Raw genomic sequence first — 16,025 nt, 5'->3', positions numbered from 1 at the left:
TCTTGTTTCTCACTGGGCCTCTGAAGATTTCTCAGGAGATTCTTTTCAGCAATACTCTGACTGCTGCACCTATATTTCCTTGCTATGAGGAAAACCTTCTATTTGGAAAGCATGTCAACCATCATCAAACCACATTCTTTAGTTCTGTGAACTTTGCTTATAGGCCATCAAAGCCTCATCTGAACATGGATGCACCACTTGCATAGGTTTAATACCTGTAAATGAACTGTTAATCCCACAAGTTACTGAAAAAAATCATAGAAAACATAGTTTCATGTTAATCCTGGACCCCTCCTCTTGACGCATGGACACTCCCATGAGTCAACTCATCAAACCTAGATTCCTGTCTTAAAGAAAAAGGTTAGCTAGACCATGTCCCAGGCAACATCACGGTGTCTCCTCCTCTGGAGCAGCACCACCCCGGACCTATAAACCTGCAATAAAAGATGTTAGTGTGTTTTGCATATTAATAATATTGCATGAATAACACACCCCTGGTAGATTCACAGACACAGAAAGTGGCATTTAAAAGGTTAAATTGGTACCGCCCAAAGCTCATGCAACCTAGGATGTTGCTGTCATCTTTCTGCTCCTGTAAAAAGAAACACACATAGATTCATCCACCCTTTGTCATGTCCAGGTGGAGGTTCAATCTTACAAACTGGTCAAGTCAGTCAAGTCTTGTCAGCTTTTTCCAGTCCAGTCAGTTCCCCATTTTTATTTTCACTCATTCTTCATTCATTCATTCATCCATTCTTTCTTTGCTGATAGTGGAAACTATTGTCGCATTTCGTTTCCACCCTCAGCAAAATAACGTCATTTCAAAAAGGAAAAGAAGAACTTTAGATCGGATTACCTCACTGAATCCTTTTTGGGCAGGAACTCATTTTCTAATTGTCCCAAATAAGTGACTTTCTCCTGAGCCCATTTTAATGTGGAGAAACTCACTTGCAACAATTTTCTCGACGACGTGTCGTACGGCGCTTTTGTTCTAATCGTGCAGATCTGCTCAAACGACCGAGATTATCACACAAAACTTTCAGTGCACTGTGAAAGTATCAAAATAAAAAGGCCTTGTTAAGTCATGACACATGCTCCTCATCTCAGGAGGGCAAATCATAACAAACCTAATTGGCAGGCTCAACTTTGCAACAAAAGAAAAATCATCAGCTAGATTAATTCCAAACCATCCATCCATCAGCCGCACAACACACAACATAACCCTAATTTTTTATTAGATATGAGTTTAATCCCCAGGTCTGTGCTTTTCACTCACGTACGCCACAGACCCATTTTATTCAGTTTTTCTTTTTCCCTTCATCATAAAACGTGACATGTTGTCATGCACTTCACAAAACAAGTTTGTTCTTATGTGTTCAGAGGTGTGTATCTGGGTGCAGGATTCACTCGCACATCAAAACAGGAAACTCAGTGTTTTAGAGTCTCCACTCTAACAGACTCCAATACATCCTGTTCACTCGTGCTAGAATTCAATCACCTTTCCTTAATCTAAGAATGATCAACCAATTTGTATATCAGCAATTAACCCACCAAGCTGACAGGACAACAGAAATGCACGTTGAAAATATTATCACAAAAGAGAATTTCCTTCATACAGTAAATTACTTGTGCTGCATCAATCAAGCAGAAAGCATCTCCCAATTTACTATATTAACAACTAAATTTATTGTCTGATCACTGGTTGGTCAAACCAGAATCTTTTTTCCCACAAAAGTTAAACTGTTGTCCTGCAACCTGGAGAGTTAATTGTCAGCATTGGATAAATTAAGCATTTGGTAACAAGTGTCTGCTAAATTTACACTATTTTAACACTGATGAGAGATAACAAGCTGATCTTTATTGCATGTGTGTTTGTGTTATTAGGCAGGTTTAATGCATGTCTGTGGAGCTGCATCTCCAGCAGGACCTTAAAGCTGCCTTTCCTACACACTTCTCTGGTATTATTTGATCATTTTTTAACTAATGTGCTATGAGTCCACTGGTCTTTGCATCACTTTTCATCACACTGAGTGACTTGGACAAGATGATAAACAGACTCACGTGCTCAAGATGTTGTCTAATCTTGTGTTTGTGTTAGTAGGGTTAATACATTTTCTGTTTGTGTGTGTGATTTTGTATGTTTCTTTTTGCAGTGTTTCAGACTCCTTCACAATTTTCCCACTTAAGCAGTCAGTTTTCTTTTTCCCAGGTTTGCTAACCCAAATTTTGATTTCCCACATTAAACAACAGTATTCCTCTGTGTTCTCACCACTCCTCTCACTCTGTTGTCTTCTCCCACTTCAACAGTCCAATAGCAGGCAGTTCTCCTTCAGCTTTTGTCCTGTGTTCTTCACTGTCTTTTCTTGCCATTTTACTCCAAAAGTGGCAAATGTCAAACTCCAACAGTCTCCTCAAAAGTTCTTTTCACAAGCACAGTGAATTTACAGTTTGCTGGAAACACAGTGCCATTCATCCAATCGATCAGAATGATGGGTTTGCTCTTCTTCTCTGATGCTGTTTGTCCACACTGCTGCTGCTTGCTGGAACTCTCTGCTCAGGACTCTGCTGCTGTCTCTTTATCTGCCATGTTATTGCTCTTTGGAACTGCATTCCTTGTCTTCAGGGAGGAGTGAGAGCTCGCTTGTGAGGTTGAGGGACACATGGTGCTGTAAATAAGTTTATATAAGCCAGAAACTTGGCCTGAACGTTTCCAATGATGTTAAACTATAACTTTCTTCCAACCGCTGCATGTGGAAAATAGATTCAGGTCTGCTTTTCATCTGAAAGTGACAAACTAAGACATTTTCATTATTATCATCACTGCTTAACTAACACACATCTCTCTCTGTTTTTTGTGAACTCTCCTTTCTTAAAAGCAGAAAATGAGATCATAGTTGTTCTTGGCTGAGAAACACAAAACCTTTTTCCTATTATTATTTTCCATCTACAATGTAAATTTTGCCTCTTTTTATTCTTTTTTTCCCTTTACAATAGCTGGTGACCTGCAGAATCACCAATTACTTTTACACAGCGCACACACACACTGCGACGTCAGGCACATTCACACTCACTTTTTTCATCTGCGTAAATAAATCATATGGCTGATGATATGTGCCATGGTGATCCATAATTATGATCACAAGTTTATTTAGTTATTTTTCAACCCAACAAAACAAATAAGCAAAAACATGATGCTGATGCTATGAACACTCTACACACATGAGTCAAGATGCAGGAAAACTGCTGCGCATCTGAAAGAAGAAGCTGAACTCACGGAAACGCTGCACACTCCAGTTATCATAGTTCTGTTTCCCTCTCTTTGATGAGTTCTCAGCCAGCTCCCGATCTGATAATGTGTAGCTTGCTCATCAGCTCAGAAGAGACCGCAACGCAACCTCACACAGTGGTTGCGTGCTTTTCCCCACAGTGGCAAAGACTTGCACTTTCATATTCAATTCAGCTTCTCCATCATGTAGTTTTCAGCTGCTTCATACAGGGTTCAGTATGGAAGAAATATAGTATCATCAGAATTCAAGTATTTTGTGTGCTCTATATCTCAAAAATGGCTCATATTAGGATGACAGTTTTTCTATGCACGTCATTAGTTTAAATATTTACCTATTTTACTTCAGCTCATATGTCATTGTACTGAATTTGAGCAACCCTAAGCTTAATGCAGATTACTTTTAGCAACTGGTTAAATTAATGGTCTGGAGCACAGGCTGTTGTTGATCAGGCATGAGGCGTCTCCCTGTGAGGCAGTCTTACTTGCTCGGGAACCCATGATAACAACAACAACCGTGTCACAGACCACGCCTGCTCCGCAGTCATTCACACAAACACAACAACATTCTTTTGGGACCCTAACCCAGTCACGTGACTCAAAACCCAGTGAAGGGACGCTCGGGACACAAATCCAGGGCGATTTTAAAACCGGACACGCACTGGACGCTTGGGCCCTTGGGCGATTTTACCAAAACCTCTCTTTTGGGACCCTAACCCAGTTCTGGGACCCTAACCCAGTTCTGCGGTTATAGAGTCGCTTTCTCAACTTACTCGGCGTTGCTTAGCGTGGAATACTAGCCTCGAATCCCGTCGGTCATCACTCATCGAGGAGGAGGAAAAAAAACAGACGGCTAATCCACCGGCCCGATGACAAATTCTCACATCTCGGGACTTTACTGAATGTCGACTCCAGGACTCCGGCTCAGAGGACCAATTAATGATAGGTTTGTAGCTTAAACCTATTCGCTGGAACGTTCAAGACAATTCTACTACACAGCAAAAGCAAGACAGGAGTAGGCAAAGTTCTTTATGTTTCTCGTGCACGGGAGAGAACTGGACAAACGCCGTTCCTTCGCTTGACCCCAGTTGCTCTCGTCCGCTCCCCCGTAACACTGCTCTTTTATTGAGGTTTCATGAATATACATAGGTTCATTAACATATGACGTCTACATACACACAAAGAGTACCTTGCCTGTGCGTTGTGTAAGTATGTGTGTGTGTGTGTGGGGGGGGGGGGGTCAGAGTGTGACGCCAAAAACGACTTCCCTAAACCTGCTGGTCTGGAAGTCCAGCAGTTCATCTAAACAAAAGGCACTTAGAGTAAAACAGATATGGATGTGTTTGCTATACCATATACCAGCAAGAAAAGATACAACCTTGCTCATGATCCCAAGAGGTGTGTGATCTATGCCAGAACACTCTGGAGAGGAGTGAACGCACCCCCCTCTTCATGCTACACAGAGTTGTTACAGACCTCTTAGGATGAGACATTCTTTCAATCTACAAATGATTATATACTTCTAAGCATATATGAGTAAATATTTCTCAGCATAAATGACAATCAACAATACAAATCTAACAGTCATGCTTCTAAAATCATTTATAAGCCCTCCCTCCCCTTTTCATTCAACATCTGTGGTTTTCCCTAAAGTCATTAGTCATAAAGCACACTGGTTTTAGTATTTTAGAGTATAGTGAGCAAGTCAGTAAAGCAAGAGCAGGATTATCTTTCCCTCGTTAAAATGAGCATCTCTTCTTCACAAACGCAGCTCTTTTACTTTTTTACCACCATTGTCTGCCAGTTCTGTTTTCTCCATCTGTCTCCCACTACTTCACACATCTCCCTTTTCTTTGACCTCATCGTGCTTTCCTGTTTTCTTATCTCGGTGTCTCTCTCTTCCTTTCTCCATCAAACCCTTCTTTTCTTCGTCTTCGCCATGCCTGCCTCTCTGTGTCCATCTGCCATGCTAAACCAAGCGACTGATTGTATTTCAGGCAGTCAGTGAGGTAAATAATCTAGGCCTGCATGCTGGGCTTGAGGGATATGTCCATGAGTATCCCTGGATTGAGCCCCTGGGTGGTTGGGGGGTAGAATAGATGTTGGACAGAGGCAAAGATTCAGACTTCAAGTCATGGATATTTGATACCCTTATTAATAATATGAAACAATTACACAAAACGACCACCTACATGGAAGCCAACATGCCAGTTTCTCCGCCTATACATGTGAACAGGAAAAACAGGATTATATCATGACTCATACACCAAAAATAGCTCCAGTTTTCTTTACATTACAACTGACACAGTTCCTACCTACATACTGTATCCCTGTGTTACGCTGTTGACTAATTAAAAATATATTCATATATAGCGTAATTTCCTACACCTCATTCTTCTATATTTATCTGCCCTCATGAAGTCGGCCTGTGTTTGACTGTGTATCTGCATTGATTGCTGTGTGCCCCTGCAGTTCGACATGCAGCAGCTGTCTCTGGATGAGCTGAAGCAGGTGCTGTTCCACGCCTTCCGGGACCACCTGACAATGAAGGACATAGAGAACATTATCATCACCGAGGAGGAAAGCCTCAATGAAACCTCAGGGAACTGCCCTGAGTATGAGGGAGGTGAGGAAGCAGTTCTCGTGGAAACTTTGTTGGTATAAAAAGGTGTTTTGGGCAGTAAACAGTAATCTCTTAATGATTCAAATAACAACATGCACTATGCTTATTTGAACTGATTAAACAATCCAAAGTACACATATTTGTTTTTTTTGCCGAGAGCCTGGTGAGTAGATCAATATCACTTTTATTTCTGTGTGCTATGAAGCTACAGCCAAGAGGCAATTAGACAAGAAGCAGGGGGAAACCAGTTTATTTCTCTCTCCACATCTCTGGATTATCCCTGGTGGCTGTTTATGAGAGATAATCAACCAATCAGAGCTCAGGAGGATGGAAATTAGGGCATCATCTTCCTGCATTGCTAACTAGCCATATTCATTAAAAATGGAAAGAGAAAAACATGGTCAGCATGTATAAGATCAGGACATCTGTACAAGTTGCTGTGAGCTAACTTAATGCAAACTCTGACTTGTTTCTTCAGTGACTGTGGAAAAATCTTCACCAAAATGCCTGTAACAAGACAGATAAGGCAGCTGCTACTTATTGTTTTGGACAAAACTAAATCATACCTCTGGCCAACTTGACCACAGTTAAATGGATGAGTAAACGGAGTAAAAAAGAAATGCAATTTCACTTTGGCAGCTAACCTGGTTCTCTGCAAAGAATAATACCCAAAAAGCCTCTAACGCTCACAGTTTGGTGTGTTTTGTTTTGGGGGGTTTTCTGTCTTTTATCAGTACACAAAATGGAGCGGTTAAGCTGCAGAACACCGTGTGTTGTCTTCCTCGTCTGCTTGGCAAACTCAGTGAAACGTCTCAAGCAAATAATTAAAGCACACGATAACACTCATAACTATTTGCCATGACACCACAAATAGCTGTATTTACATTTTAAGTGTGGAGTTTTGTAGAGTGCCAGGCTAGCTCTCTGATTCCAGACTTTTTCACTATGGTGAGCTTTATGCCTTCATACTTGAGGCACATGCAGGCACGAGTCGTCTGATCTCAGCAGTGCGTAAGAAAATAAGCAGCACTCCAAACATTATACTAGCCATTTACCATCAGCAAAGGATTATTGCAGTGATCAGTTCTCTTACAGGAGCCCTCGTGCACACTTTACCTGCACAGAGTCATTGTTTTTGTTTTTCTGCTTGTCTAGTCAGACATGATCTTGACAGCTGCCCTGGTTTCATTTTGACTATGTCTAGAGAGAGCCACTGATGCAAGTGTGTGCTGTCAGCCAGCTTATCATTGTCTACAAACTAAACCAAGGACTGAATCATGGACTGTATGTGAGCTTTTGGCTGATGTGGAAGTGCTTAAGCCAAAAGAAGGTTAACTCCTCTGACTGCAAAGACAGGTTTGACTGTACAGATAGCCGACAGCAACAAGTAAAATGCTAAAACTTTTTTCCTTCCTGGGTCCCTTCTTTTCTTTTTTAGAGGCAAACACATTTGTCCTTAAACTTTTTCCACTTCTTTGTATACTTCCTCACATCAGTTCCAATAGTTTAAACAATCTCCCTTCAGCATCAGTCCTTATACTGATGCTTTGATTATTTTTTCCTTATATTAAGACAACGATTTTTAGTTTCTCATTAATAAATTCAGAAATGCACTGGAGCAATCGACGGTAGTGGACAGGCCAATTAGAATAGTTGTGATCTGCCTCAACACAACATGGGGTTTGACCTCTGTTGAGTGTATAATATCAGCCATTGGGTTTGAATCATATTAAATATAGCAGGGTATAACTTAAGGTGGACCTTCCTCGTGTCCAGGTCCTTAGTATCTTTTAATTTCTGAGTCAGATCATCCTCGAGTTTGTTTTCAAAAACCAATATGGTAGTGGTGAAAATACTGAGCTTGCTTTAAATACAGTCTTTTGACTGAATCAAAACAACTTCAACAAATGAGTGAATGTGCTATGGGACTTGACTGGGAGTCATGATGTGCCAGAGCAAACCAGCTGCTCACGAGAAATAAAGTTAAGAGAAATGAAAAGTCTGAGGAAAGGAGAAAACTTAGTGCTACTGGAACAAAGTGGAAACTACATAGCACTGTGCTATGGGTGAATCCTCAGGCTCGCAGAAGCAACCTTTTAAGTGTTGTTTAGCAAAACTTTGAGGTGAAATCCTTCATTTTCTAATCTGCTGCTATATCCATCACAGAAGTTTCATCTCTAAAGTGTTGATCATGTCAAAAAGACTATGAAAAATCAAGACTGCTGAAGTAATATTTAGATGATAAAATCTAAACATCCTGCGGTCATAAATTAATGTCTGTAAGTTTTTGAAGCCAGGAGTAAGACAGATTGAAGATTGACGCCCTGCTAAATGTTTGACTGAACAGCTGAAAGACAGGCAATATTTTTCCAGCCTATGAACAACTTATGTCGCTGTAGGGAGAATAGGGAAATAAAAGCCTAAACCTGACCCTGCAGAGCCCAAAATTGCCTGTCTGCTGTGAAACATCCACTGAGTAAGACTAAGACAAAGGTAAAGAAAGATCAAACACATTGAAAAACTTAGAAAGCCTTAATGAATCCACTGGGACTCAGTCTTGGGGAGACCTTAAAAAGAGACAGCTGGAGGGAAATGGTGAAACTAAGCAGAGAAGGGACAGGAGATAAGAGGCTAAAGAGGATCAGGGAACTGCTGGCTTGGCACTCTCTTTCACAAAGTTTTTGGTGTTGAGGGAAGGCTATATCGTGGAGTTAGGGAGAGAAAAATTGGAAAGTATAAAAATGTTGAGAGTGGGAAAATAGGCAGGGGGAGGATATAGAAGACATGAAGAGGTATAGACATCACTTCTACAGGACAGCTGTACACCTCTCCACATTTAACCCTCTTCCCATATACTCAGCTTCCCTCTTTCATGGCTGCTTCGTTCCCATCTGCGTCCTGTCCAGTGGGACCCCAGTGCCTTTCACAGTTCCTCTTAGATCACCAAGTCTGAGCGCTGACTTGATTTATTGATGCAGTGTGTGATACTAACAACCTGAGACAAGCAGGCTGACAGCAAGGAAACTTTTGGTTGTTACTCCTGCTGCAAGGCCTGTTGGAGGACACATCTGTCTCTGCTCATCTTTTTCTCTCAGTCTCCAAAGATAATGTCTTTAAGGAGGAAAGCAGGGGCCTGTCATCCCAAACACCCCAAGCAGAACAAAAGTTCCACCTTGCGCCTCTTGTCTTTGTTTTTGCTGCAGCTTTGTGTGCGTTGTAACCAGTTTTTGCCTCTGATGAATTGATTGTCTTTACACTGGAGACGCTTCAACTCGACGATCTGGGTCACCGAGATAAACTGCAAAACATGGCAACCAGAAATGTTAGCTGCTACTTCACCTGCATTTGTTTGAGTCAAAGAACCAACATGTCTCCCGAGGAACAGGTTAAAATGGTAAAATCTGAATTTTTCATGAAGACCATTAGACACTTGGAGAGAAAATGCCCGTTACTTTTATTGTTCCGCAGACTTTATTTTCTAAACCTTCACACATTCTTTCTTGAATGCCGTGTTAAAACAGTCTCAACTCAAAGGTCCATTTAGTTGCATTTTGAAGCTTTTGGTAATATGTTGGAGTTTTCACTCAGCTAGTGGAAGTCACTTAGATTTGATATGAGCTTTGATTATATGATCATGGAGGTTGCATATGGGTGGGAGACTGTATCCCCTAAAACTGCTTCACTGAGATTGTGAGAACATCCACTGACTTCTTTTTTAATGCTGCACACCAAGACGCGGTTGTATAGCCATTATAAATCACCAGATCAGCATGTAACAAGGCCTGCCTCCATATAAAGCCAATTAACTGTTTTGTTTTTTCTTTTTAAAGACACAATCAACTGTGAGAGCAGCAGAAAACCAAGGGGGCTATCTATTACCTGTTTCATACCATGATGCAACATTTTGAGAAAATGCTGTGCTTGTTTTCCTTGTGAGATATCTCTTGCACCTGTGATCTTTTTTTTTTTTTTTTTTTTTTTCTAAATGACATCAGAAACAGCAGTATGCGACATTACGTGATGGCAGAGCTTCAGTTCATCCTTTGTCATTTTTTTTTTTTTTTTTTTTTTTTTTTTTTTTTTTTTTTTTTAAATAAATAGGACAGGGGGAATGAATGAGAGAAAGAGGGGGAGAGAAAGAAAGAAAACCAAAGGGGAGAAGAGACGGTGAGAAGGGGGGGGAAGAGAGAGAAAAAAAAACGAAAAAAAAAACAAACAAAAAACTCCTGGGTCACCTGTATGGAGAAAAAAAAAAACAAACAAACAAACAAACAAACAAACAGAGGAGACAGCAAACAACAAAGAGCAACATAATAATAGAGAAAACAAAGCACCATCACAATAAACTAGCTAGTCATAGATATCAATAGTTACTAAATAATAAACGATATTGTGCAGCACGCAAGATAGACAGCGCACAGTGTGCTTTGAGGCAGCAGCCAAGAAAGCTTTAGTCCGCGTCTGTGAATACCCATGTGTACATCTGTGTGCATACCTGTGTGGATCAGCATGCTTGCATTCCAAAGGTTTCTCCATGTAACGATCTGCTAGGGAGTGTGGGGAGCCACAGCCCCGTCCTCCAGGGTATGAAGCAGGTATGGAGGAGATCAAAACTCCAGACATCCAGAGGCCCCCAGAACACAAGAGACCATGGAAGACCAACAGAGGGGCAGCCGCGCCACTGTCCCAGAAAGAGCTGAGGAGAGTCCCAGATGAGGGCTCACTCAGCAGCCGCGGAGCAGAAGCCAGGGGGAGTTGCAGTGACGCGCCCGTGAGCTCCGCTGGCAGCCAGCTGTGCCTGAGTGACCGAGCCCCAGGCCGAGAGGCCGGGGGCACCCCACTTCCGAAGTGGCCCGAGCGAGCCCCAGGCTCCAGGCCCCGATAAGCGGCCGCCAAGGAGTGAGCCGGTGTGTACCCGGACGCCCACCCCCGGACACAAAGAACCACCAACGCACCGACACCTGAGGGAGTCCGCCACTGGCAGGGGAAGTGGTGGTGGGTGGAGATAGGCCTCCAAACCTTGGAGGGCCTGAGATGTCCCCAGAGAGGTGGCGTCTGATACCCAACCTGACATATAGACACAGAAATACAGGCACACACAGATACAAACATCCATTCCCACCCTCATGCTCTCATATGCACTTACTCCACACTCAACCAACGTGGAGACAGACATAAAGAGACGCTGTACACACGATCACACTCCCCAAGCGTACTCTACAAACCGGGTCTAGGTACCCTTGCCCCTGGAGGGGGGAACTGCACCCAGACCCAGGTGGTGTTACCCTTTTCCCTGCGGTGGGGAGAGGCAGACCGCCCCGACTCCGCAGCAGCAGGGAGGCCCCACACTCCAGACCGCAGTCGGACGGCCAACTCCTCCTCCTAGCCCCCCCGCTCCAGCAGGTCGCAGAGAATGGGGGTGAGAGAAGACTCCAAACCTCCCTCCACCCGCTCATTGTAGTGTTGATGCATGTGTGTTCTAAGGTGCAATTAAAACCCAGGAGGGCATGGAGCTACCTGCCAGAGAGCAGCAGGTAAGCGCATAGTCCCTCCTGCTAGCCCTCAATGTCTACGTGTATTCAAAATTGAGAGGTGGGCAACGACGCCAGGGGTGAGGTGTACACCCTGATGGTAATTTGGACTCTGTGTATCGTGCCCACCCCCAAGATCCTATATGTATGTGTAATGAGAGTGTGAGTAATGTGAATGTCTAAGTTGTGGGATAAAATTGAGGCAGAGGCAGCCAGAAGGGGACAGGAGAGGGGGGGGGGGTAGCCTCCTCTGCACCCTGGTGACATACCCCTACTCCAAGGCCCTGCATGTGTGGGTGGTTGTGGTGGAGCGGGGAGAGGGAGGCAGCTGGAGATGGGGAGGGAAGGAAGGGAGGGGCAGGTGACCCCTCCCTGGGGCCAGCTCCCCCGCTGACCCCAGTAGGCACCCCCATACTCCGCGACCCGCCAGGGAAAGGGGGCCCAGGCCCATCCAGACCGGGGCCCAGCGCAGCAGCGCCCCCCGGCCCCACAGAGCCCGGGACAGTCCACCTAACCCCACCACAGAGAAAACTGCACCCACCCCACCATCCACTCATCTTCCAGACTACATGAGACAATAGACGCCCAGGCTGAGATCTTCCTCCACCTCTCCTGTATCTCCCCCTCCTGCAGAGAGTTCCTGAGGAGAGGAAAGCTCCATACCTAATTCCTAACATAAAAGTGATATTGATCTTCTGGTTTAACTTCCTGCAAGAGAGATCTTTTCCCGAAATGTCAAGCAAACACCTTACATGACAGAAGGACCCAAATAGAGGCAACCAGGGCCAGGATAAAATCCAAACCTCAAATATTTTGCCAAGTTGAGGTCATATACAGATGGCCACTTGGCATAGCAAAGAATGCAGAAGATGTAATGGGAGAAAAAAAGAGGAACAGACAGACAACCCATGTAGTAAATCAAAGAAATGAGGAGAATACCACACAGAAGGAAGTAAATTGTTTGATAGCTTGACGACTGAGCGGAACGAGACAATCTGGGAGCTTATTACTGGAGAGCTAGGGATATGTACACTGGGGAGATTGATTAGATTAGTAACAGGTGGTGCACAAAATTGGCGGGAAAAACACGGGGAGAAAGTAAAACAAACCACAGTGCATGAAAGTGAGTGACTTCAAACTAAAACAAGTCACAAAGACTATTCATTTGAACGTGCAGTTTCTATTTCTTTGTTTTCAAACTGAATGCAGTAGCAACTGAATTTACCATGACAAAAAATAAGATGTACAAAAAATAAAATGACAAATTATAATAATCTCTTCATTTCTCTTCTTTTTTCACTTCTCTCAGTTCATCCCAAGAAGAAGAATAGGCAAACGTGTGTCAGGAAAAGCCTGATCTGCGCCTTTGCTATGGCTTTCATCATCAGTGTCATGCTTATCGCAGCCAATCAGATGCTGCGGAACGGCATGGAGTAACCAATTGCACTGTGAGCATGGGGAGTGGACAGAACAGCCATGACCTCACATCTTGTCTTTGCAGCCAAAGCTGGACCACAACCCAAGCACTTCTCTAAACAATCAGTTGAGTTTTGTTTTGTTTTTTAAGTTTTATTTGAACTGAACTTACAAAGGCAGACAATGAGTAAAATAAGTAAAATGAAAAGAGTTGTATTGACGATGTCACCACATAGAGTCACTGGATTTACTGATCGTAAGGAACCTGAACTGCAAAAGAATTCTGTTTTTATATAAAACACTGAAATTAAGGGGGGAGGGTATTATTTTGTTGTTTTCAAGAACAAGACCACCCTTTAAACTTGATTTTATAATTACCGAAAATGTGTATCAGGTGCTTTGAGCCATTCCTAATTACAGAAAGCAAATAATGGTTATTATGGACAACTTCAGAAGTTGCACTGAATGTGAAATGAGTGAATGGTGGGCACAGTATTGAAATGCACATATATATATATATATATATATATATATATATATATATATATATATATATATAGTTATGTATACAAAAGACTTTGTGAAACATTTACATTAGTCCACCAGTCTTGGGTCACATACGCTCTATGTGAATCTACAAGAAGCACAACTCAGTACTCAGTGACAACCCACTCAACAGTCATTGCTATCCTACTAGTAGTATTGATTGATTCATTGATTGATTCATTGATTGGTCAAGGAAGATTTGTGTGAGATGTGAAAAACAGTGGTGTCCATGAGTAAGCTTGGAAAGGTTTTATTAAAAAAATCTAATCAAATGGAGTGAGGACTGAAAAATATGTTTAGGAATGTACTGGCAGAAAATGTTTCATCTCAGCATGTCACTGTAATACTGCCCAGCTGTGGTAAACATAAACCATGCAAAAGCATGCCACAATACACACTGCCATACCAAACATTACCCCTATTTGTTCCCCATGGATTTCACTGTATATATAATACTACTTAGCTTATGTAATGTATTATTCCTCTCAACAGCAGAATGTATGAAAGATAGAAACTAGTGAGCTATATCAGGGATAGAGTTGTGACATGCTGTCTAATACAGTTGTTTTCTTGGACAAGGTTGCCGTCTAGTGGTGAAAATAAGTACTGTAGGTAAACGTCGAACAGCCATGTTTACTATGTCTACAGGGGGAAGAACACCGCCAATAAATCTGAGCTTTGATATGTTTTTTGTGTCAGTGTCACAAGGGCACTTTGGTCTGTATTGGTCACTTTTTTTAACGAACATTTCTTTGCCAAACTGGATTGTTGCAACAGTTGATCAAGGTTGGATGAAAGACTGAAGGTGATACCTGTTGTAGTTTCTGGGGTCAATGCTGTGTTCTATGGTTCAGATTTAATAGAGATTTTTATTTTTTATTTTTTACAAGGCTTACTGGGATGAAAAAGTCCAAGAAAGACCTTGTAGGAGATTAGAATCATGCTCCTCTTCTTGCGTAATGGAGACAGCCAAGGTTGAACATCTCAGTGACACAATATATTAAATCTGAGGATGAAGCTGTACTCGGTGGTGTTGGTTTTGGGCTGGGCAATAAATAAACATCATTATTTATGTGCTGAGATTAGAACAGTATTGTGGGGACTGAGCAAAATGTTACGTTTTCATAAACAAATTTAAGGAATTAGTGAAAATTACAGCAAATATTGTTTACAGTTATCTTAACCAAATAGCCCAGCCCTATGTAGATGTAGCTTTACATATGCTAGTGTTTATTATTCCCGATTGCAACACGCCATAACAGCAGTGTAAGCGGACTGCACTGTGCTCCGCTGGGATATTATTGTAGACTTGTTTGTTCCCACTTAGAACTTGGAGCAATTCCACTTGTTTTCTAGCACTTTGGCAGGGCGGAGAGAAACAAAACTGGATGTTTCAGTCAAACTAATGTGCAACCACAAGTCCAGCTTAGACAAAATATAAAGAAGGTAAGAGGGGAGAGGGCTCTCTTTAAAAATAAATAAAAAATTTAAGAAAGCTTTGTATGATTACAGCAAAAATGTATAATACTGTAAATCAGTATGCATGTTCTTGTTTAGGTTTTCATGTCTTTGAAAGACAGGGAATCCAATAATCTTTCTTTGTGGTGGCACAGCCTTGGTCTAAATGTAGGTATGTATGTACTACTGTCACATACTGTATTTGACTTTCCAATTTATACAGTAATAGCCATTTTTCTAGTTTCTACCAGCTATTAATCAAATCAGAGTGCGGAAGAGGGCATTTTCATAAATATGCAAATACAAGGTCACGTCAACAACATCTCTGTTTCACGTCACCTAGGGTAGAGTCTGTAGGCCTCACTGTGGATGGTTAAACTTTATATTGAATTCAATATATAGTGTGTTTTCTTCACATTAGGTTTTACTGGAATGTTCTCACTGCCTCATTGTCCTTGTATAAACTGCTGTATAATGTATGCTACACTTATTCCTGTAAGTCGGTTCGTCTTTGATATTGACATTTGACCAATGGGCCATCTCTTCGCCTTTGTCGATTAGCATCACAACCCTTTTGAAACCAGCATAGAGCGCTTTATCTTAACAATTCTCCGATAATTGTGCCATTCAGACATCCTTGCATGGCTATGTAAGGGAAACAAGACCTTTTATCGACACTTTTGATGTTTACATTGTTATACTGTACATCTGTATCAGGACAGGATCAATTCATGATTTTCATGTTTTTGAAAGTTGCTTTTAAGATTTGTTTTTACCAAAACATGTTTTTACCAGTTGTAGATTGTGTAAAGACAAATCCTAACACAGATATGTAAAACAACCTTGGCATGCTGCTTAGAAAAGGAGAAAGAAAACAGCAATAGTTACCAACTGAATGGATATTTAAAAATGCAAATAACGAGTTTAATCTGTTTAATCTAAAAAAAAAAAATTAAAAAAAGTTATATCCATATATGTTTATGCAATAAAATTTTGTTTTGATAGAAAAACTATAGTAACTGTGGTTTATTTTGAAAGATGTGCAAGAGAGTTTGAAACAACTTACAAGAATTAAAGCAGCACAGAACGGTCAAACTTAACATCAGTTCAAGTGTGAGAACTTCTGTAAAAGCAGAAGTTTGGGGCCAGTCAGGAAGATTCCTGTGTT

At 41.7% G+C, this 16,025-nt stretch overlaps 1 protein-coding gene across 1 annotated transcript in view; it reads left to right on the top strand.

Moving 5' to 3' along the window:
- The window catches only part of LOC120733648 (calcium-binding protein 8-like), a 38,823-nt gene extending 25,920 nt beyond the window's left edge, over positions 1-12,903 (top strand). Inside the window, exons 5-6 of the mRNA XM_040031955.1 lie at positions 5,756-5,909; positions 12,747-12,903. Of these exons, the coding sequence (XP_039887889.1) occupies positions 5,756-5,909; positions 12,747-12,874 (282 nt within the window). The 3' untranslated portion in view covers positions 12,875-12,903. The remainder of the gene's footprint in view (positions 1-5,755; positions 5,910-12,746) is intronic.
- The last annotated feature ends 3,122 nt before the right edge of the window (positions 12,904-16,025 follow it).

The sequence above is a fragment of the Simochromis diagramma genome, unplaced genomic scaffold, assembly GCF_900408965.1.
Source record: "Simochromis diagramma unplaced genomic scaffold, fSimDia1.1 OVJJ01000216.1, whole genome shotgun sequence".
Lineage (NCBI taxonomy): Eukaryota > Metazoa > Chordata > Actinopteri > Cichliformes > Cichlidae > Simochromis > Simochromis diagramma.
Note: the sequence above shows the minus strand (reverse complement) of the source record. Positions and strands in the feature narration are given on the sequence as shown.